Source organism: Choristoneura fumiferana, chromosome 28 (genome assembly GCF_025370935.1).
Source record: "Choristoneura fumiferana chromosome 28, NRCan_CFum_1, whole genome shotgun sequence".
Classification (NCBI taxonomy): domain Eukaryota; kingdom Metazoa; phylum Arthropoda; class Insecta; order Lepidoptera; family Tortricidae; genus Choristoneura; species Choristoneura fumiferana.
In genome coordinates, this window is record NC_133499.1 from 7,777,028 (window position 1) to 7,801,888 (window position 24,861).

The following is a 24,861-nucleotide window of genomic DNA, read 5'->3' on the forward strand; positions in this document are numbered from 1 at the left end:
TTCCAAAAAACCAATCTTAATAGAAAGATAATTGTGTAGGTACAGTGAAATAGTACATTGTGTATTAAGGGGCGTAAGAAGTATTAAATCATATTTAAGTCAGCAAAACGATACGAACTTCTATTCTCGAATTGCGTAGTAGCCCCTCTGATTGTCACTTTTTACGAGTCGTCTACCATCTTTATCTACCGTTCTGCTGAGCTAGTTATTCCAACATGCTAAAAAAATATTAACTAAAATTATTGCAAAACAATTTGATAAGTACATAACATTTAAAAATAACGAAAGGATTAACGAGAACGATATCTATGATATTAAACTAACTTAACCTAACCTACTGCTTTGTACTATGGCTGCAAAAGTCGATGGACAATTCCAAAACATAATCGTCTGACGCGAGAAACGGCGCATCTATGTGTTTGAAGTGTACTAGCGGTATTTACTTTATACTAAACTTAGTTAGTTTATTGAGATCTCACTAGATGGCACTGGCGCTGACCTTAAAAAAAATATTTTATATTCATGTTAGAATTTTGATATTTCGCTGCCGTAGTAACTAAATTATGTTTCTGCCTGGGTGGGACACCGTGGGGTGATACCGCGAATCGCGTAACGACATTTTCTGTCTCTTTCGTACTTGACGTCAGAGAAGGAGAATATTAATATTATATTCGCATTACTATCGTTTCATGTCCTTCAAATATTCCAACGATAAATTCTTTGGTGTGTGTGAAGTTCCCAATCCGCACTGGGCCCGCGTGGGAACTACGGCCCAAGCCCTCTTATTCTGAGAGGAGGCCTGTGACCAGCAGTGGGACGTGTATCTATAGGCTGGGATGCTGATGATAATGAAATTCTTTATTTACGAAGACCCATGTTGGCGAATAGTGTCAACTCTAGTAATCTCCAAATCTAGCAGTAAATTTACAAAAACACAAACTCAACATTATCGCCTGGTGGGATTTGAACTTGTGACATACGAACGAAGAACGAAGTTCACAACCACTTGACCATATTACTGTTATTTAAAGCGATGAAAATCGGATCTATATCGGGTCGTCTTAAAAAATCGGTAAGTCATGCGTGTTTAACGAAACTTAAGAGGGTAGACTGAAGATCTTCAAAACTACCAGGCTAAGTTTTATTACAAATATTTTGCTACTTGTTCAGCTGCTTGCAACATCGTTTAATTGTCTCTTTCAAGTTGAATCTGCTTATTATCGTATTATTTCTTTAAAATGAGTTCTCATCGCAATATTGAAATGGTTAAAAGGTGTGAAAATATTAAGTAATTTATATGAAGAAGAAAACAATTTGTCGGAAACTCTAGACAAATTGGAGTTAATGTGAAGTTTTTATTTGATACGTTCATCATACCAACTTCTTCATTAAAATTATATCTACGTTATATTTTTATGTTTATTTATATTGTTACAGATAAAAATAGTTATATTATGGGTACGACGATATCAAGACGAAGGATCTTTGCTGCATCGTCAAAGATCGGGTAGACCACGACTCATAGATGCGCCGCAGCGCCAGCTATGATGTTGCCCACTGTTAGAGTTGTCTATCCAGAAGAACAAGTGCCGTGCATAACGTTCGTGCAAGATAACTGCCCAATACTGGTGTACTGTGCAAGACTGGTTTGATCAACACAAAAAGTCGTTCCTGGCCTGCCAGATCACCGGATTTAAATCCATTGAAAATTATGAGGTGTTATAACCATGTCCAACGTTGGGATAACAAAAAATAAGCAAACTCCGAAACGTTAGAAGCCCACTGTGTAAAAATAAGGGACAGTATTCGCGGCTCTAATATGTGTGAAAATCTAGTTGCATCGATGCGATTCATTTTGCAAGCAGTTATCGACATCATGGTGGTTACACCAGTTATTAAAATAAATTGATAGTTACGTGTAGACCGGGTTATATACTCAAACAATTATGTTATAATAAAATATATAAGGTGCGGATATCTTCAGGTTATGTAATTAATAACTAAGAATTAATTATAACATAAATTATTTAAGTATTGTGTGGTAATATTTTTTTGCTTCATACAAAAATATCATTCCGTCCAAAAATAATCATCCTCGCATTTAACATTAACTGTATTTTTTTATTTAATTTAATTGAACCAATTAACGACGATGCAAAATATCGATCCTCAAAATATCCGCATCTGATTTTCTAGCAACTGTATTATATAAACCAAAATATTTATCTTTATTTGTGATCCTGTAGGTGTCACTTTGTTATGTAAAAGTAATTATTATTATGAACAAAACATTTAATTATACCTTGATAGTTTGTTTACTTATGAGAGATAAGTATGAAAGTTCAATATATGACTGTAATCTTATTATAACTATCAGTAACACATTACACACTACAGTGGATCTACGCCATTAATTATTGATAAGTAAATGTTTAAAACTGGAAAAACTTCAATATTATAATTTATAAACGCGTACGAGTCTTATGATACCCGGTCTCAGGTATAATTTACTTTCAAATACTATTTTTTTATTGTGGTTCAGCTTCAATCCTCTTTCCAGAATTGGAAATGAATACTTAAGCTAATAATACCTCAATAAAATGTTAAAATACAACTTTTGGTCAGGTGCTAATTAAATAACTGAACTCACACGACACCAGAAAAATTTTTTCATATTTTAAGTTAGTTGTTTGCGTTTTTTTTCGAATACTTCATTATTTCCTAAAATAATTGTATGTTTTACGTAATCAGTAATTCTACTTCATTTCTAACTTTACGGTCGTAATTTTAATGTCAGATTTAGAAGAAAGCCAAACTGACGCAAAACGGCCAGTATTAAATTATCTAAGAGGTATGAAACATCCCTAAAACATTTAATTGGCGTATGCATTCGTAATATTAGACTGGGCACAATAAAAAAACGATTTAAAAACTCAAACACTACTTGATTTTAAAACATGGTGTAATCGATTCTACTCTGGATTGAGCAACTCTTTCTGGTTTTCAGTTATTTAATTAATATATAGTATAACATTAACAACTGCGTCAATATTTAATGAATAGAAATATTGTTTTAGGAATAAAGTTTTATGTTTTAAACTTCAAACGTGTATTATTTCTGTTGCAGCGTTATCCTTATTCAGAGTATTTTTTTTATTTCCATTTCAGTTATCTACAAAATTAAAATAGAAAGTTATAAATAAAAAATAAGAACAAAAAAACAATCCTGATATGTAGGATACGAACTCATGCATGATCATTTACGAGTATTAAGCAGCCAATCAACTCAGCTATCGGCACATTGCTGTTACTGGATAAAATATCGATCATATCATAATAACTGATTCACAGCGCCATCTAGTTCATTTCTTGTGAACACCTAACAAAATCGCCAACTCTCGTGTTCAAACGATTATAGAACGTAAGGTTCCATCCACTTATGCAGGCCAGTGTACCTATACGAGTGAGATGTTGGTATGGCAAGTGAAATTCGGGCATGAAAAGGAATACGCTACACAACACTGTAGACGTCAGTACTATTATATATTCTGTGACTGTAGTTATGGTGCAAACCCATTTTCTGTTAAATTCATCTCAATCATCATCAACCCAGCCTATATACGTCCCACTGCTGGGCACAGGCTTCCTCTCAGAACAAGAGGGCTTGGGCTATAGTTCCCACTCGGGCCCAGTGCGGATTGGGAACTTCACACGCAACATTGAATTGCTTCGCAGGTTTGTGCAGGTTTCCTCACGATGTTTTCCTTCACCGCAAAGCTCGTGGTAAATTTCAAAATAATTCCGCACATGAATTTCGAAAACTCACGAGGTGCGAGCCGGGGTTTGAACCCACGACCCTCTGTTTGAGAGGCGATAGGTTAAACCACTAGGCCACCACGGCTTGGTTAAATTCATCTAATTTGGTGGAATCGCAGCCTGAACATGACAATTTGATACCTGATTGATTACTCCGGGGCTACTCCGAAATCCGACAATCGAAGTTCATATCGCTCCGTTCCTCTGACACTTATACTATTTAATACGAGAGCGAGAGGGACGGTACGATACGAACTTTGATTTTCGAATTTCAGAATAGGCCCTCTGATTTAAAATCATCGTTTATAAGTATACGAGTATTAAATTTAGCCTCCTGGCTCCCCTGGTCCTCACTTGAGGACATAAAAAATAGTAATTTGAACTTTACTTGATTGATGTTCGGTTCAAATTGTAAAAACATAAATTTTACGTCGGGCCTCAGGAGGTTAGGTTAGCTACTTTCGCGGAGTCATTTAGGGCAAAAATTGGGTAGCTGCATAAGAAAAAAATATTTTTACTGGACAATATTCTGTACACGAAACTAGTGAGACTCAGTCATACACAGAGAAAACAATCCGGATAACTCACGTCTTAAATCGAGACTAGAGTGTAGGTACTCCGGGAGGAAGGTATAGTAGCTCGAAACGTGTCGAGCTAAACTTGATTGAAGACGTGAGTTACTCCGGTTTTATTTCACTAGGGGGCTGTTTCACCATCCATTGATTAGTGTTAACTGGCGGTTAAATGTGATGCCGTCTCTATTTGTTTTGTTCGAATAGACGGAGATGGCATCACATTTAACCGTCAGATAACACTAATAAATGGATGGTGAAACAGCCCCTAAGAATACGGTATTACAGCAGAAAATCTTTAATTATCAACAGGCGAGATCTTGTTCAAAAGCCTTGTGCGTAAAAATCTATGTTCGTAAAATATTCTACAGGCCTTGATAGGAAATATTCAAGTGTCTCTTAAATTATGGACCTCACAATTTTCATCCCAAACAATAACTTGCCTCACTTTGTCTCCACGGATGACTTGCGATTCGTTGGAAAGAAATTAATAAGAGGCTCGGTTTAATTAAAAACATTATTCAGCTGTGCGCAATCTGCTTGACCTATTTTATGATTAGAATGTTTTTCCACGGATTTTGCTGTTCTTTAACGAGTTTGTTGAAACCTGATTTTAATCATGATAATAATCATCATTCTCATCATCATACCAGCCTGCAAACGTCCTACTGCTAGCTACAGGCCTCTCAGAATGGGCTTGGACTGTAGTTCCCACGCGGGCCCAGTGCGGATTGGGAACTTCATACGCACCATAAAATTCGCAGGTTTGTGCAGGTTTTCTTACGGTGTTTTCCTTCACCGTAAAAGCTCGTGGTAAATTTGAAATTGTAACACTAGCAACAGTACCCGTAGCGCCATCTGTGGGCTTTGTAGGGAATAACCCCCGGCCGCCCGCGCCGACAAGTACAGCGCCCGGCGCGTTTTAAAGATGGCGAATTGAACTGATGTTATGGCCGAACGAATAATATGTGAATTGTGATTTATATAAGTTAAAAATTGTACACGAACATTCTGGTGATAAAAATTGTGAATAAACAAATAAATGGTGATGTACAAACACGCTCGTTTCATGGCGCCCTTTCCGTGTGTCTTTAAGTGAAGAACACGTGTGTAAAAACGAAAAATCGTGAACTGTGCATTACTTTGACTGTTTTATAAACATTTTTACCTTTTTCGAGTGTTTTTACGTGTTTACAATACTTGCCTACACAATGATGACTCGTTCTGGTAACGCCGCCGCCGCCGCCGCCGCAGAGCACCATTCTGATGTGGATGATGGTGAACGACCTGGAAATGTGACGATGTCGATGGATAACCTGTCCACCTTGCTGCAAACCATTCAGCAATCGAACGCGGACATGTTCCAGCGGCTGCTGCGCGAAGTTCGCTCTTCGACCCCGGCTTCGGGCGAGCCCGTCAACGTGACCGTCGCCGCCCCCGCCCCTGTCGTGACCGGCAATTTCTCAAAATGCCAGGCCACTTACAGCGGCCGCGCCGAGGAAAGTTTGGAAGGATTTATTGACGCAGTGGAGGCCTACAAAGATTGCTGCCGTGTGACGGATGAGAATGCCATTCGAGGTTTTTCCATATTATTGACTCATTCTGCTGCTACCTGGTGGCAAGGAATCAAAGGCACTACGACGTCCTGGACGGAGGCCCTAGACAGACTTCGGCGAGCCTTCGGAGACCGTCGACCGCCCCACCGGTTATACCGCGACTTATTTGACAGCGAGCAGCAGGTCAACGAAAATACCGACAAGTTCGTGGCTCGAGCTCGAGCAATACTCGCCCGAATTCCCGTCGAGGACCTCACGGATAAAGCCCGACTCGACATGGTGTACGGCTTGCTACATCATCGAATCCGCGAACGCCTTCGTCGTGAAGAGTTGCAGTCTTTTGACGAGCTTCTCAGCAAAGCTCATTCTATCGAAGACGCATTAGAGGTGACAGGGGTGCCGCGGTCAAGCGCAGGGAAGCCGCCAGCTGCCGGCCCCGCGCACCGCTCGACTTCAAACGCGCGCCGCTCAACATCAAACGTGCCGCCGCCGCTCCCGCCGCCGCCGCCGACGACCCCGGCTGGCGCGAGTACGAGCAACGCGGATCCCAACAGGAAAAAACGTATGTTCTGTTCGTACTGTAAAAGGCCCAATCATTCAAAAGACAATTGTCCTAAACTTAAAAATAGAATAAGTAGTGAAAACAGTGCTACATATGACGACATTAATGATATTAACAGTAACAACAATAACGGTAGTCATATTTATTGTTATGGGTGCGGGGAGAAAGGCGTGATAAGATCAAATTGTTCTAAGTGCAATTCGCAGTTTTCTGCAATAGGTATGGAACCTATTTCCGATATAAATTCAAGTTCACTGACCTTGTCTTCCGCACACAGTTCGACTGTTTGTTTTATTAACAATGAGTGTCATATTCGCTCTGACTGTAATGCCGCCGCTATTAAAAGGCATAATCAGATTTCGAGTGCTGTGAAATCTATTGTTTTGCCTAGTGTGCGTCGTAAATTTAAAGACAATGTTGCAACGAAATCCGATTACAACCTATCAATGTTTAAATCGGTTATTCCTGAATTGTTTTATGTTAGAAAATTTCATCATATGCAGTCAAATAATGTTGTGTTTTTGCCTAATCAGTTTACGAATGTTTTACCTACAGCTTTCTATGATTTACGCGTGACCTCGGTAGTGTCACTACCCGAGTACGAAATGTGCGTCAAGCCGGTAGTGCCCCTACCTTATGGTGATTGCGTTAAGCAAGTAGGGCCAGAACTTAATAGTGATGTGTATGTTAAACTGATAGGATCAGAAAATAATCAAAAAATGTGCGTTAAGCTGGTAGGGTCTCAACCGTATGAAACGCGTTTGGCCTCCGTAGTACCACTCACGGTGGGTAGTAATTTTGTTACGGGTGAGTGTTCATTATCCACATGTGACACTTTCGCAAACGTTCCGGGTGACGATGCTAATTTAAGGGGGAGTGAATTTGATACTGATTTCTTTGAATACAAGGAGGTTTCACGTGATGTTATGGTAACCTGTTCAGACGTTAACGATAACGTTTCTACGTCTATTAACAGCCGGATTACGTCGAATCCTAGTATGCATTCAGTCTGTGCTCCACCTTCGTTAGATTTTGATTGTGCGTCTGCCGATTTGCACTCGTCCTCAAACCCAGTGGTACAACAACAGCGACCAATTTTGGGTGTAACTATTTTAGGCATAAGGGGCAGAGCTTTAATAGATACAGCCGCAAAACGGTCTGTAGTAGGTTGTTCGTTGTATGCTTTGTTAAAGAAACACAACCAGATTTTTTCTGAATCTTTCATGTCCATTAGGTTAGCAGATGGATCTGTGCAGAATATGAAGGTGCTCACAACAACACTAGATGTTGTTGTAAAGCATAAGACCGTGTCACTTGAGTTTGTTGTATTGCCAGACGCGTCAGGTAATGATACGTTACTAGGTATTGATTTTCTAGTTAAAGCTGCCATTTCGATGGATTTTGCAACTGCCAAGTGGCGTTTCTCTGAGGAACTCACACAGTATCCAGTAGAATTCGAATCGCCGAGTAGTCACGTCACGTGTTCATCAGCCGACATACTTCGCAGCGACGAAGGTGTTATGCTGCAATCTACTCAGCGTAATAAACTGGCAGGTCTACTTTATTCTAACGCAGACATCTTTAAATCAGGGGGAGCTCCGACCACCTTTGCCGAACACCACATCGATACAGGTAATCATCCGCCGGTGTCTTCTCCGCCGTATCGCCTTACTCCTGCTAAGAAAGAAATCATGAGACAGGAGCTCGACAAGATGCTAAGTGAAGGGGTAATCGAAGAATGTGAGTCTGCCTGGACTGCTCCCGCCATTCTAGTTCCTAAAAAAGGTAATGGTGTTAGATTTTGTATTGACTACCGCAAGCTCAATAATGTGACCAAAACTGATTCTTATCCCATTCCGGTTATTGACGAGTTACTTCAGGCAACGAAGCAAAACTGTTTTATGTCCACTATAGACTTAAAGTCTGGATACTGGCAAGTAAGTGTTGCGCCAGAGGATCGTGACAAGACTGCTTTCGTCACGCACTACGGAACCTTCAGGTTCACGCGCATGCCGTTCGGGTTGAAAAACGCACCGGCGACGTTTCAACGTCTGATGGACCGGTTTCGTTCAGGTAATACCCTCAAAAATGTCACCTTACTTTGCTATTTAGATGACCTCTGCATAATATCCGAATCCTTCGAGAAGCACGTGGAGGACCTGCAGAGAGTATTCGACAGGCTTCGGTTGTTCGGTCTGAGGGCCAATAGGGATAAATGCTCATTTGCTCGTGAGAGTGTCACTTATCTTGGTCACGTGGTCGCTCCAGATGGTATCAAAGCAGATCCTTCGAAGCTCGATGCCATTATGCAAATGAAGGAGCCTACCAACTTGAAGAACTTGAAGTCTTTCATCCAAACATGCTCCTGGTTCCGTAAGTTTATCCCTAATTTTGCTCAAATTGCTCAACCCTTGACCAAACTTACTCGTAAAGATGTGGCATGGACGTGGACGGATGAACAGCGTGACTCTTTCAACAACCTAAAGCAGAAACTGACAACTGCACCAGTACTTATTCAAGCCGACTATAGTAAACCTTTTGTGATTCGAACAGACGCAAGTAGTTATGCTTTAGGTGCTGTACTTATGCAAGGAGAAGCTTACGATGAGAGACCCATCGTGTACGCAAGCAGGCTACTAACGTCAGCGGAAAGAAACTACACGACCACTGAGCGAGAGGCTTTGGCGGTGGTCTGGGCGGTGGAAAAGTTCAGAGGGTATGTTGAAGGTCATACTATTATAGTCAAGAGTGATCACCAGCCCTTGCGTTGGCTGCTCACTCTTAAATCTCCTACTGGACGCCTAATTCGATGGGCTATGAAGTTACAAGCGTTTGATATTAAATATGAGTATACTCCAGGTAAGTTGAACGTTTTAGCGGACATGTTGAGTCGTCCCAGCTGCAATGAGTGTATTGATGGTGAGTGTAAAATATGTTCCGTGACGCTCGACTTACCTCGCTACACTCCAACCAGCCTCCGCGAAGCTCAGCTGCAGGATCCTGAAACAAAAAAGATTATTGAAGATTTAGAAAATACTGACCTGTTAGCTGCTAACCGATGGCTCGAGCGCGGATATGTCATGTCACAAGGAGTACTCTATCGCTTGGATCCTGACTCCGACTCTGAAGATCCTCAACTTGTAGTCCCGGCGTCCATGGTAAGTAAAATTCTTGAAGAATTTCACGACGTTCCTACTGCCGGCCATCAAGGCATCGAAAGAACGTTAGCTCGTATCAGAAATAGATACTATTTTACAGGTATGCGTAAATTAGTTACTGAATACCTGAAGAATTGCACGGAATGCCAAAAATATAAGATCTCGAACCAGAAACCGGCTGGCCTTCTGCAAACTCCCGTTTTACAGCAGCGAGGTGAGGTTCTCTCCGTTGATTTATTCGGTCCTCTACCGAAAGGTGACAAAGGTGAAACTTGGATCCTTGTAATAGAAGATGCTGCTACCCGGTGGGTAGAGCTGTACCCTCTCCTCGATGCATCTGCCGAGACGTGTGCACTAATCCTGATCAACGAATATTTTCTCAGGTATGGGTTTCCTCGTCGTATAATTTCAGATAACGGCGTTCAACTAGTTGCTGCAGCTATGCAACAATGTATGTTTGTGCTTGGAATCCAACAGAATCTCACCCCTTTATTTCATCCACAAGCCAATCCCGTAGAACGAAAAAACAGAGATATAAAAACTCAGTTGTCGATTCTAGTCAAGCACGAACATACATCGTGGCCGAAGTACTTGCCTCAGATTAGATTCGCGTTGAATAGCGCAGTTTGTTCTTCCACTGGTTGCACTCCGTCGTACTTGATGTTTTGTAGGGAGATGAGAACCCCTTTCGAGAGTCAGACAGATATAAGGTCTGTTTTAGACAAAGAAAATTTTGTTCCTCAATGCACGCCCTTTTTGAGAGATTTTATTGATAAAATGAGCCTTATTCGCGAGAGGGTAGAAGTTGCTCAAGACAAAGCGAAAAGGTTCGCTGACGAAAAGCTTCGTCCGGCACCCGAATACAAAATAGGCGATCTAGTATTGGTAATAAATTCATCCTTAAGCAACGCCAGTAAGGGTATTACAAAGAAATTTATGCCTAAAAGGGATGGGCCATACTCTATTAAGAAACAGGTATCGCCGACAACGTTCGAGGTGTCACATGTGGATAGTGGTGTTAGTGTAGGGAAGTTCCATACGTCATTTTTAACTCCTTTTGTTAGCAGACAAGGCGAAAATGCCTTACCTATTCAGTCTCGACGACCTCGGGGACGTCCACCAAAGGTGAATACTGCTAGGGCCAAGCCACATACGGGACGTTCATGTAGCTTGGAGGGGGAGGATGTAACACTAGCAACAGTACCCGTAGCGCCATCTGTGGGCTTTGTAGGGAATAACCCCACCGGCCGCCCGCGACGACAAGTACAGCGCCCGGCGCGTTTTAAAGATGGCGAATTGAACTGATGTTATGGCCGAACGAATAATATGTGAATTGTGATTTATATAAGTTAAAAATTGTACACGAACATTCTGGTGATAAAAATTGTGAATAAACAAATAAATGGTGATGTACAAACACGCTCGTTTCAAAATGTAATTTCGCACTTGAATTTCGAAAACTGATGTTGAGCCCGGTATTGAACCCACGACCGTCTGCTTGGGAAGCCAAAGATCAAACTAATAGGCCGCTACAGCTAAAGGCTTATTTTAAACATAAGGGCGCAAGAAATTAATTAAAATCCACGTGATGCTGATTCTACAAACATTTTAATGCATGAACATTTAATTATAGAAATCTCTCTCAGAAAGATTACTTTAGGTATAATGGACACCCAAACCATCGATCGTTTCTTCATTATCTTAACTAGGTACTACACATCACACACAATCGCAAAAACTATTAATGTTAATAAATAATTTAAATGTTTGCATTTTATAATTCGATTTTTTGTTACATTTTCGTTATTATTCCAAATTTGACATCCATAGATCGTCTATGAAAGTTTTATTTTTTAATTCTAGATAAATAACTTATTATTCGTAAAATGCTATAAGTATTCGTAAATTATGGAATAACAAAAAAGTTGAGTCACCTAACTTTGCGACAGCCTTTAACCATAATCTCACTAACAAATCCCATGTTAGTATACCTAAACATAACCAACCATGCAAACAATCATCGTTAGACAGAAATTAATCTACAAGTGATACCTACAACGTTTTCCTGTAGTATACTAACTGTGTATGCACACAGTGCATTTTAAAACAAACAGTTAGCTAAGTCCTACACCAATCTTAAATAATAAAAGAGTCAATGACGTCTGTGTGCAAAGACTTTGAGTACGGAACTCGAAAATTTTATTTTTATTTATTTTAAGAACACATACAGTAATACATTAATGAGTATAAAAGTAAACCAAAAACAATATAAAGACTTCGAGGTTCATAAACATTCATAGGTAATACTAAAAGTTATTTAAAACTAATGTGAGTAATTAAATAAATTAAAAATCAACAAAACTAGGTTTGGTTCTTTCTTGAGAGTAACAAGCAAACTCGCCAATGGGTCAATATCATACAATTTTTCATTAATTACCCGAGGAACTCGTCTGAGAAAAAGTGTGTTTAGTGTAGTTAGTACGAACAAAACTGACATGAAACAGTTTACGAGGATGCAAGGAGGGATATGGAATATATTTTTAAGATTTTGAAAAAGAATATCGAATCTAGATAAACACGCCTATTTTTGAGTGAAAGGAAATTGAAATGTTTTGAAGATTATAATGAATTATCAACATTTTTACCAGTCTAAAAATAAAGAGCTCTAAACAACGTGGTTGAACTGCAGCAGCACGATAGTGTATTTGGCGACGAGCGCGAGTATGTCTGCGAGCAGCGCCATCTGCACGGTGAGCGAGGACAGCAGGCGCACGCGCAGCGGTGCCGCGCGCAGCCGCCGTACCAGCGCCGCCGCACAGCGCGCGCACGCAGCCGCCTCCGCGCCTGGAACTATTTATAAAATGGTTTCTTCACCTTTGCAAACTTTTAACACTTGAAACTTAACGATACAATTTGCACACTTTTTTAAATGAAACGACGGAACTATTTAAAATTGTGTGAACTTCTATACTAAAAACATAATAAATAACGCTAATAAAATATGTACATGGTATTTTTAGTCCATTTGTGTTCGAAATATCGAGAAACGTGTGTTACAATTTGACCGTTAATTCAAACCTTAAATTAAACGGAGTATAGGTAGGTACTTGACATGCTTAGCGCAACGCGGGCTTCCTACCGGAAGGGCCTTAGAGGTAGATTACCTTTAAAATAGTTCTGGCGTTTGTTGCAGGGGGAAATGTGCACACAAGCAGGCGCGGCGCACTCCGCGATATAGGTGCGATTCTGTAAGTATCAAAACACCCCACGCCGGCGTGGGTTAACTCACTAGGGCTATGAGCACCGCCCGCCATGCACGCTCGCAGTCTCGCTCGAACTGGTCGCGCCGCGTATAACGCTACATGTAGAAACTGGTTCACGATGACTGCAAAAAAATATTAAACCTAAAAACCTCGCGATTTTGTGATTGGTGAGGATATTAGAATATCTATCATGAAATAGTGTGGTGTTTCGATTTTTGGGATGATGAGTAGGTATATATTTAAATTGTACAGTTTGAGCGCTGAAACAGTATGTATAGCCATACTAAACAGTATGGAAACATGAATTTATTTTTTTTTGGAAATTCATAAAAATTTCATTAATTATTTTCTATTCTGTACATAACATTACACTACCTAACCCAATTCTGTTCAAAACCATATTAAGTGCGAGTGCGACAAAAGAACAGATACTTAGGTAATTCGCGATTTACCAATGCCCACGACGCATTCAGCACGCGGCCTTGTACAATTATCCGTTTTTTAAAAATGCTAGAAAACTAAGTATTTGTCCAAATTTACTCTTAAGTTATAAATATTAAGTTATAATATAACTCAAGTAATATAAATCGATCAAGAACATAATATGTTAGTAATCGCATGATCGATTTATCGCTTGATCGATCTGAAATTTGTACGGATTAGCGGACTTGATGTTGGTCCGACAATACTGTACGACTTTGTTGTTTAAATGTAATTAAATAGCAATAATACTATAACAATTTACTTACATGTGAAATGTAACACCATCTTTTTGCAAGCTTGATGTCCGGACATTATTGTTCTAATGGTCATTTTTATCACTGCAGCGTTCACTCGCGCGACTTGATTCGGTCTAGTTTTAAATCAGAGCGCGCCTTGTTTTATAAAATTCGCATGCCCAGTTGGGCTTGTACTTTAACAGAGGGGAACGCGACGAATGGCCTGGCTACTCCTTTCCGTAGGAATCCCGCGCTGCTCTAAGTTGACATGTCGTTATAATAACCCCGTGATAATATCGTGATATACTTTAAGACTTGATATTCGCATACTTACTTCGATGTAATGAGTTCCGGAGAATGCACAGTTTTCTGTGCAAATTTTCTGCCTCATTCTGCGCTCGCTGTCCAGCGGCTATTATTAATATTTTCATAAAAATGTAGCAGATTAAGTAATGCACGCGACTCCCAAATTCGATTGATGAAATTTGTTTCTGGGAATGAATAAAAAATGAGTAAAATAAAGACAAATACAGGAGGGAGTTGAAACTAAGCCTCAAACCCTCTTATTTAGAAAGGAGGCCAGTGCAGTGCCCAGCAAGTACCTGTATATATATATGCCGGCCGGTATGATAATGATGATAATTGTTAAGGTATTAGGAACACGACAATCAAACACAACGCTTAAGCCATGACTGCTGTTTATTATTTTTCTCTTTCTACCCTACATGCATTAATCTAAATCTACCTTCACTGCTTACATGATAATATGACATCCTCCTTTTTCAAAAACGAGAAAAAAAAATTTGAATGATTACTTACTAACAATTCTTAATTTTATTCACGCGTTTGGCCGCTTTACTTACAGTTGTAAAGTTTGAAGGCGTGAAATAGGCATGCAATAATTGTGATTAAAGATTTATGATTTTAATTTATATAAATTCAAACAGAATGACAAGTTTAATTTATTTATGTATTTAAAATGCTTAATATACATACATTTCAATATTATTTCAGTTTGGTTATTCATTTTTTCATAATATAACATTCCAATTAAATTTCCTTAATACATTAACCATTTTTTTTTTAATCTAATTTATCAATTTAAATCAATTTAATCAAATTAATAAAATAGCTTGTGTTATTATTATTACTTATTATTAAATATGTCCTTCCCTCTTTTTCTTTTCTTTTAATGTTTCATTCAACATTTCATTCAAATTACATTTCAAGATTACAAATCAAATGTACAGATCTATGTATATAGGTACCTATCAGTTTACTATATTTCTTATACTATCACGCATTTCATATATTTAATTTGAAAAACATTCAATTAAATTGTTTTATGTTATTAATATTTTTACATATGCCTATAGTTTTATTTGTTTTTTAATTTCTTACAAGTATTATTTAAAGACTTTAAACATTTGTACAAAATAAATTTGATGTAGGTACTTTACTCTCATTTGATTAGAAGCGTTCTTCTTTTACACCCAGTTACCCAATCGATCCGGAGCCTTCACTATCCTGCCGGAACGAGTAACGGTATTAGTAGGCGGTAGCAAGTTGTTGTTTACATTTAGTGGGAGCGGTGCATTGGTATGTAGGGTTATGTCATCGTAGTCAAAGAAGAAATCAGCAGGCGCGTCATCTCTCCGCAGTGAGTCGCGTATAATATGTCGCCGATTTCGAGTGATCTCAGTACCGTTTAGTAGTTTGATTCGATAACTGCGTGAACCTAATACCTGTGATATGGTCCCCGATATCCACTCTGTTTTGTTAATATTTAGCAAAGTTCTTACTGGGTCTCCTATTGATAAGAAACTTAAATTTTTTGAGCCACGATCGTAATATTTTTTCCGAATAATTTGTTTATTCAACAGCTTATTTTTTACGTTATTTTGTACTTTTGGTTTTAGTAACACGGATCGTACCGGAATGATGCTTCTAAGCTTTCTACTCTGCAATAACTCTGCGGGTGACCCTAAGTTGTTCGATATTGGTGTATTCAAATATTCAAGTAATCCTAGCCTGTAATCGGTATTACTCTCAGACGTCTTGATCATAATGTTTTTTTATTGTCTGTATCATGCGTTCTGTTTGTCCATTGGATTGGGAATACCGCGGTGAGGACGTCTTGTGTGTAAAATTCCATTTTTTTACAAAATCTTTAAATATTATGGATGTAAATTGTGGTCCACAGTCCGACATTAGAGTTTTAGGTATACCCTGTCGGCTAAAAATGTCTTTTAAGCACAATATTACGTGCTCAGACGTCGTCGTTATCAATCTTACTATTTCAACGAATTTACTATAGTAGTCAACTAATAGCAAATAATCAACGCCCTTTAATTGAAACAGATCAACACCCACTTTCGACCATGGTTCATCTGGAATCTCGTGAGGTATTAACTCTTCTTTCTGATTATTTTTTCTGTGTGTCAAACATATGCTACAATTACTTACAGTATTGTCAATGTCGTTATTTATGCATGGCCAAAATATTACTTCTCTCGCTCTCAATTTACATTTCTCTATGCCCATGTGCCCAATATGTATCTTAGATAACATCTCTTTTCTCAAAGCTCTTGGAACCACTATCCTGTCTCCCTTCCAAATCAATCCCTGTGCTGTGGTAAGTTCGTCCCTATAATTCCAGTAGGGTCCCGCAACATCCACTACTTGTTTTTTGTGGGCGGGCCAACCCTTTAAGATATAACTTTTTAACTGACCTAATTCGGTGTCAGCATCTGTGTGTTTTTGCAATGCGATGAACTGTGCATCTGTTACGTGGGTGGCGGCGTGAACGGCCAGCGCGCGCTGCACCGCGCACACCTCGTCGTGCCGGCGGGCCGCCGCCGCCGCCGCCGCTGGCGCCCCCGGCTCGTACGCGCGCGACAACGCGTCCGCTACGTACAGATGCTTGCCTGCTTTGTAAACCAGTTTAAACGTATAACGTTGCAATCTTAATAACATTCTTTGAAGGCGAGAAGGCGCATCTACAATAGGTTTTTTTATTATGCTAATCAACGGTTTATGATCGGTTTCGATCGTGACGTCTGTTCTGCCATAGATGTACGGATAAAATCGTTCGCACGCAAAAACACACGCATATAGCTCCTTCTCTATTTGAGCATATCTCTGTTCCGTGTTTGTTAATGACTTTGATGCGTAACACACAGGTAACCCGTTTTGCATCAAGCAGCAACCTAGACCGCTTTTACTCGCGTCCACTGATACGGTTATGGGAGCGTTCATACTATAGTATTGAAGAACAGGGCGGTTTATTAAACATCTTTTTAACTCATTAAAACACTTTTCCTGACCTTCATCCCAGTGCCATTCGATCTCTTTTTTCAATAGCTGTCTCAATTGGCAAGTTTTATCCGATAAATTTGGAATAAATGTACCGACATAGGTAACGAGTCCTAGGAATCGCTCAACATCTTTTCTATTTTTTGGCGTTGGCATATTTTTTATAGCTGTTATATGAGAATCATCGGGACTGAGGCCATCCTTGGATATTCGGTGACCTAGATATTTAATTTCTTCTAAACCAAACCGACATTTACTTTTATTCAATTTTAAGTTAACTTTTTTACACCTTTCCAATACTTTTCTTAATCGATCGTCATGCTCTTCCTTTGTACGACCGTATATCAATAGATCGTCTATGTACATACACACGCCTTCTATGTCATCGAAATTCTCATAGATCTTTTTGTGAAATACTTCAGAAGCCGAACATATGCCATAAGGCATTCTCAAGAATTTATACCTACCGAATGGGGTATTAAATGTACAATATTCACTACTCTCATCGAGCCCTACTTGCCAGAATCCAGAACTTGCATCGAGAGTGCTAAAGTATCGTGCACCTGAAAGATTCGATACAATCTCATCGATTGTGGGTAGCCTGAAATGTTCTCTTTTAATTGCATTGTTTAACTCCTTCGGGTCTAAACAAATGCGCAAATCACCGTTCGCTTTTTTTACTACTGTGATGCTGCTCACCCAGTCTGATGGACCCTCAACTTTCGCTATAATGTGCTGCGATTCCATTTCTATCAATTTGTTTTTTACCGCATCTCTAATTGCGAACGGTAATTTTCGCGGAGCATGAATAACAGGGACCGCATCTGGGTTTAACTGAATGCGGTATTTACCAGGAAGACATCCTATCCCTGTGAAAACATCACCATACTCGTGAACAAACTCTGGGACCCTATCGCTCGATTGCAGAGACATGACTCGCCTAACCAAATTCAACTCTGTACATGCGTGACGACCAAGTATAGGCATCGATTCAACATCAGCAATTTTAAATTCTAATACAAACATATTATTTTTATAGTAAACACGTAAAAATATTTTTCCAATAACACTTATTAATTCTCCCGAATACCCACTCAATTTAGTTTTTGTTTTTAACAGGTCATTATTTGAAATTCCAATTTTCGACAAAAAATGTTTTGGTAATACATTTACATCCGCTCCCGTATCTAGTTTAAAATTAATCGATACATTATTTATTCGAAGTTCCACATTCCAATCATTATTGTACTTATTTATTGAATTTATTACCTGCTCTTCGGATTCTTGCACAACGTACACTCGACATGCCCGGGCAAAGTGGTTGTACCTGGAGCATCTCGTACACCTCTTGCCGTAAGCCGGACACTCGTACCGCTTGTGGAGCCCGCCGCACTGGCCGCAGGCGCCAGCCGACGCGGGGCGCGCGCGCTGCTGCTGCGGCGGGGGCCGCGCCGCCGACCCCACGGCCGGACGCGCGCGCGCCGCCGAGCCCGCTCCTCCGCGCTGCGTGCCGCGCCCGAACCAACCTCGTCCAGCACCTGCACCGCCCAAATTTGCTCGCTGCCGTACCGCACAAACTTCATCTTGCATCTCCACATCTACAGTCTTATGTCTTATTTCATTCACATTTTTTTCTCTTCTAATATCTTCTGAATACATTCGTGAAACAATTGCAGCCCGACATAACTCTAATGCTTTGTTTAACGTCAAGTCATCCTCTCTTAATAATCGTTCCCGGATAGCTGCACTCGTAACTCCACAAATCAGTCTATCTTTTATTAATCCGTCATATAATTCACCGAACTCGCAGGATTGGGCCAGTTTACGTAATTCAAACACGTACTGGTCGATCGACTCATATTCCTTTTGTTCTCGGGTGAAAAATCGGTGTCGCTCGACCGTTACATTTTTTTTAGTTTTAAAATGCTCATCCAATTTTTTTATCACACCCTCCAAAGTCGTACATTTCTCTTTGAACTGATCCACTATATCACGGCACTGTTCACCAATTACGTGCAATAGTATGTTCATTTGACTTTCTGAGGTTTTTTTCTGCAGTTCACAGGCTTTGTAGTATATTTGGAAACCTTTCTTCCATTTTTCCCACGCCTGAAACGTATTACCCGTTGCAGTGTTAATAACGTTTTCGTCGAAATTAAACGACGACGGCGGAGACAAGACAGACTCCATAATTTATTTATCAATCTATCTACACTTCACGTTCCACTTCTGTTTCACTTTAAGTATAATGACCGTACCCCAGGTTCGTAATTATTGATCCGGCTGCGCCATGTTAAGGTATTAGGAACACGACAATCAAACACAACGCTTAAGCCATGACTGCTGTTTATTATTTTTCTCTTTCTACCCTACATGCATTAATCTAAATCTACCTTCACTGCTTACATGATAATATGACAATAATGACGAAAAAAATCGATAAAAGTTAACTAAATGCATTAAACTATTAAAAAAAACTAGTCAAAGTAGGCATCACAAAATTTCGTTAACCTATATCAAATGATTTGACAAAAACATAAGATGAAATTTTAAAAATATTTTTAACTTTTTGATAGTGAAACTATTTAAAAAGTAGCAAAAACCTAAATTGGAGCATTAAAACTCAAGTCAGTTTTTCATTATACACTTAAGTACATCGCTAAAATTATGTATAATAAACAAACAACTCACCTGGTTTCTCATGTAACCAACGCTTACATACAAATTAATCATTAAATAAACTGAAATTGAACTTATAGCAACGGCGATCTGAAATTGAAAAATAACAATGATTACAAGTCGAAAATACAAACTGAGACATGGATGCACAGAAAAACCAGAAAAAGAGACCAGCACTGGGAACCGAACCCAGGTCCTCAGCTTTCCGTGCTTTTAACCCCTACACAACTGCTGGACAGGAATCTAGACACGAAATTTTCCTATGCATACATATCTCAGGTTGCTTATTTCTACTTTGGTAGGTATGTACGCATAGGAAAAAATCGTGTCTAGATTCCTGTCCAGCAGTGGTGTAGGGGTTAAAGCACGCAGCACGGAAAGCTGAGGACCTGGGTTCGATTCCCAGTGCTGGTCTCTTTTTCTGGTTTTTCTGTGCATCCATGTCTCAGTTTGTATTTTCGGTATGGTTTCACGGGATACCCGTAAAAGTAAGAAATTTGGAGTTGAAATAAAAAATACAAATAGACTCCAAAAAAACAATCATAATGATTACAAGATTAAAAGTTTAGATACTTCGTCAACTAGATGAATAAAAAAAAAAACAAATCAAAAGTAAATAAGAATTAAAAGTATTTTTACTTGAACTCCACAGCAGTCGCTGAGACGGTCGCTAGCGGCGACCAAGAGCTGAATTGCTTTACCCAGCTTCTTCAGCTCGTCGCAAATTCCCGGTAACTCTCTAATATCCTCCACTTCCTCTCGTTCTGCGCTTGTCTTCTCAATAACAGCAGGCACAGACTTGGTCAAAAATTTCAAAGGTACGACAATAAGTTTAATTAATTCGAAGAAAACAAAGTTCTCATAAAAATATCTACACGCGTCAAAGCAATGCAGAATGAACAGTATCACAACCAGTATTGATCCAGACATGGGTACAAAAATTTCAATTAAAAAGTTTACAACTACTGAAATCATTGCCACGACAAATAGTGCAACGTCGATAAAAAATGATTTATGTTGTTTTTTCGTATATTTTTGATACGATACATTATCTTCATATAGCTTATGTACTGTATCAATGTTAAAACTAAACTCTTTGAAATTATTAGAATTATAAAAACTCCCAATAAGGGCCGCTACGATGTTCATCATCGAAAATATCATGAAAAATGAATGAGTGTAAAAACTTGAATACATTTCCCTTGCGAAATAAGAAATAAAATATATTTTAGCAGCAGCAAAAACACTTAACTCCACGAAAATACGCAATTTGACCAAACGGTTTTTATTCCTTGTAAAAAATGCATTGTTCCGATATATGCCCACAATATTTTCAACAGCAACGAGTGACTTTAAAATTTTATTTTGAGGCATAATATTTTCACGTAGTCTTACACGTCTAAGTTGGTTAACAGACCAAAAGCAATTAATTACCAATATGTAGGTACCTTCTGGTATTCAAGTAAATAAAATTTCTTTATTTGTATTAGGTAAACAAATAACTGATCCTGGTCATGTCCATGCCAACAATTACATTAAAATTTACGTTTATTGGGTATGGTTTAAGTACAGCCTGTAATTGTTGACCTGGAATGAATGACTGTAACGGAAGAACTGATAATTAAAACCCTCATGTAATTGCCATAAGGATTTGAATTATCGGGTCGGGCATTACTTTCGTTCACTTTCGGGTAACACGACCAATCGCATTCTGCGTTATCTATAAAACAACTACTGTTATATCGTTCGTAAATTATTATTTAGATGGTCTGTTTCATTTAATTAATCGGTATCCGATCCACTGTCTATTAACCACACTACATTGTCAATAAAATAAAGACGTAAGTAGATACACTTTGTTTATTGTAGGTAGTAAGGGATGACCTCTGGAACTAAAACGTACTTTAACTAAATAACAAATTTGTCAGGAATTTGTGATTATTTTAGAAATGGGAACATTTCGCGTAAATTTTCCTCCGTTTACGTTTTGCTCTTTTTACCTTAAATGTCATTTAAGCCCTAAACGTCACGAATAAATATTTTCCTATTCTATCTTTCAAAGTCAAAGTCAAAATATCTTTATTCAATTTAGGCTATAACAAGCACTTATGAATGCCAAAAAAACCTACCACCGGTTCGGAAAAACCTCTGTTGAGACGAATCCGGCAAGAAACTCAACGAGGTATATTTTTTTTAAACAGATTTACAATATTAAATGATATATATACATCGCAAGTATTTAACACAACTTAATTTTTAACGCAGTAGGTTCGCTATTTGAAGGGATCGCTAATGCGGATCGGATTATTTCCAAATATCCCTGTCCATGATATAATCATTAACTTTATAATACGCCTTAGATATTAATGTCTTCTTGACAATAGATCTGAATTTTGTATTTGTTCCATTTATAATATTTTTTGGCATTTTATATGTTTTGGCATTGTATACGTATGCAATTTCCCAGAAACGACTTTTTGGTTTTAGCCAGTCTATTTGCATTAAAACAATTTCAATTATTTTCACTTTCCTGAAGGTTCCTGTTTTATAGTAGGTAAGTACAGAATTTGGCAAAAAATTTCATACGCTTTTCAAAAAACAAATACTCCCAGTATATTTATTATCTTCATTGTAAGCAAATTATTTTTGAGTAAAGCTGGAGTCTGAGTAATATGTAAACGTCTATATATCTTACACTGCTCAATCCACAATACTCTAAATGAATAGGCTGATATCTTGTTAGTTCAAAGTAATAAATAGGTACTTGTTTGATTAGTGCGGTTATTAAAATTGAGTGATAAATAATTAGTTATTTTATTCAGTAAATACATGTAATGTTGTTTCAATACCGAATATAAATTAAAATGACCAATATTCACGTTTAAAAACTAAATAGGACATTGCCAAATTAGTGTTTAAACCGCACCATTTTACTTGTGTGACATTTGACCATACGACGCTGGCAGTCAAGTCAAGAGCAAATGGGTTTTATAAAAGAATTATGCGCTCTTCTTTTTTCCTTTCGATTACGAGGAAATGGCTATAATGGGGAAATATGGGTATCAAATGAAAGCGACTAATTAACACATTCCAAATATATATTTTACTAGCTTTTGCCCGCGACTTCGTCCGCGTGGAATAGTAACTTTGGAAGTATTTAAAATTTATTTAGGATCCCTATTTTGCCAATAATAGCACATATAAACTTCTACGGTTTACTGAAAATAATCTATTTTAAAACATTGCTATAGGTAAATACCTATAAACTATTTTTTTTGTTCTTCCATCCATCCATCCATCCATCCATGTTCTTTGGTAAAACATAAATATTTTGCGGGAAACCACATTTTACCAATACGACGTGTATTCTACCCTGTCAACATAAAAGGACTAAGTACTTAATTCTTCATAGTGAACTCTTGACACCTTACGTCCTTTATTGTAAATTAGGAGGGTAGGATTATAATTAAGACGCCATTTTTACTAAGCATAGCTACACATATTTCCGATAAATATACTTATAGTAATTTGTTTGAAATTCCTTAAGAACTTTCATCCCCATATTTTCAAGTAAACAGGTCGAAATTTGAAAGCGCCGGAACAAATGTTTTTTAGGGTTCCGTAGCTGAAAAGGAAAAAATGGAACCCTTATAGGATCACTTTGCTGTCCGTCCGTCCGTCTGTCTGTCAAGACCCTTTATCTCCTAAACGCGCGGAGTATCGGTATCGAGTTGAAATTGAAACCGTAAACTCAAGTCAATAGTCCCGAAAGCTGTGAAAAATCAAACTTCTAAGTCAAGGCAATCAAAAGCTACAGTCATTAAAAAGGTATTTCCATGTAAATCGCCTTAACAGAAAAAGTTATAGGGTACTTCCAGAAAAATAATTGTAATAATTGTATTTTTTTCTATGTGTATCTGTTTTCTGTATCGCTTACTATGTCTGGTGTACAATAAAGAGTCTTTGTATTGTAGGTATTGTAAATAAGAAAAATCTGAAAATTATAATTTTTCATGTCTGACTGTCTATGTCAATAAGCCATCTAAAATGACCCCACATTGCGAACATTTTGCTTGAGCTTAGAAGGCTCTGCTAACACTGCATGATCTCCTCTACTAACATCACCTCTCGCAGGTAAAATTTTTTGAACAAATATCTATTTATCGCTTATCACGTGCCCAAATGCCAAGTTTCATAAAGAACCATCGATTTATCTTCGACAATGACGATCTTTCATATAAACTTTCATCCCCTATTTCACCCCCTCACAGGAAGAGTTTTAAAAAACGCGCGAATAAATATCTATTTATCTCTTATCACGTGCCGAAATGGCAAGTTTATCATCGATAATGACGACCTTCCATATAAATTTTCATTCCCTATTTCACCCCCTCGCAGGTCGAATTTTCAAAAAAGCTCAAACAAATATCGATTTATTTCTTATTAAGTGCCTAAATGCCAAGTTTCATGGTTTTATCTACGACAGCGACGAACTTCCACCTTATTAACTTGCATCCCCTATTTCAAGCCCTTAAAGCCTCCTTTTGCGATAAAAGATAGCCTATAGTCTTTCCTAAGGTCTATTCTATCTCTGTACCAAATTTCATCAAAATCAGTTCAGCGGTTTAGGCGTGAAAGCGTAACAGACAGACAGACAGACAGAGTTACTTTCGCATTTATAATATTAAGTATTCTTATTAAGTGCCTAAATGCCAAGTTTCATGGTTTTATCTTCGACAGCGACGAACTTCCACCTTATTAACTTTCATCCCCTATTTCAACCCCTTAAAGCCTCCTTTTCGCGATAAAAGATAGCCTATGTTCTTTCCCAAGGTCTATTCTATCTCTGTACCAAATTTCATCAAAATCGGTTCAGCGGTTTAGGCGTGAAAGCGTAACAGACAGACAGACAGACAGACAGACAGACAGACAGACAGACAGACAGAGTTACTTTCGCATTATATATTAGTATGGATTAGTATGGATAGTATGGATAAAGTACAAAACAAAAATCAAAACCAGACTGACTTTATAGAATCTTTAAAAGGAAAAACATGTCTGGCTGTAGAACTCTGTTAAGTAACTTAAACTTCAACTAGTCGGACCCATTAGTGATGATTTTGGTCACGTTTTTGATCGATTCCCGAATGTTAATGAAGTTCACGTTGCTTAACAAAGTTCTTGACTAGACTTCTTTTTACTTTTTACTTTTTAGACAAAG

General features: G+C 38.3%; 2 protein-coding genes across 3 annotated transcripts in view; one reads left to right on the top strand and one right to left on the bottom strand.

Moving 5' to 3' along the window:
- The window catches only part of LOC141443984 (uncharacterized), a 127,386-nt gene that overhangs the window by 36,876 nt on the left and 65,649 nt on the right, over window positions 1-24,861 (top strand). The window lies entirely within an intron of this gene.
- LOC141443708 (uncharacterized) lies at window positions 12,330-19,339 on the bottom strand. The gene is made up of 4 exons (XM_074109057.1): window positions 18,231-19,339; window positions 17,482-17,524; window positions 16,379-16,573; window positions 12,330-12,508 (listed from the first exon to the last, which is right to left on the bottom strand). Exons 1-4 carry the CDS (start codon window positions 19,149-19,151, stop codon window positions 12,330-12,332), a joined length of 1,338 nt encoding a protein of 445 aa, XP_073965158.1. The 5' UTR covers window positions 19,152-19,339.

What these genes read in the sequence shown, in the direction of transcription:
- LOC141443708 (XM_074109057.1), bottom strand. Translation starts at nt 19,151, where the DNA reads ATGGAGTCTGTCTTGTCTCCGCCGTCGTCGTTTAATTTCGACGAAAAC. An exon ending in GATGCAAGTTCTGGATTCTG is followed by an intron (nt 16,574 to 17,481) that starts GCAAGTAGGGCT and finishes TTTACAAAGCAG; the next exon opens with GCAAGCATCTGTACGTAGCG. An exon ending in AGATGCTGACACCGAATTAG is followed by an intron (nt 12,509 to 16,378) that starts GTCAGTTAAAAA and finishes AAATAGTTCCAG; the next exon opens with GCGCGGAGGCGGCTGCGTGC.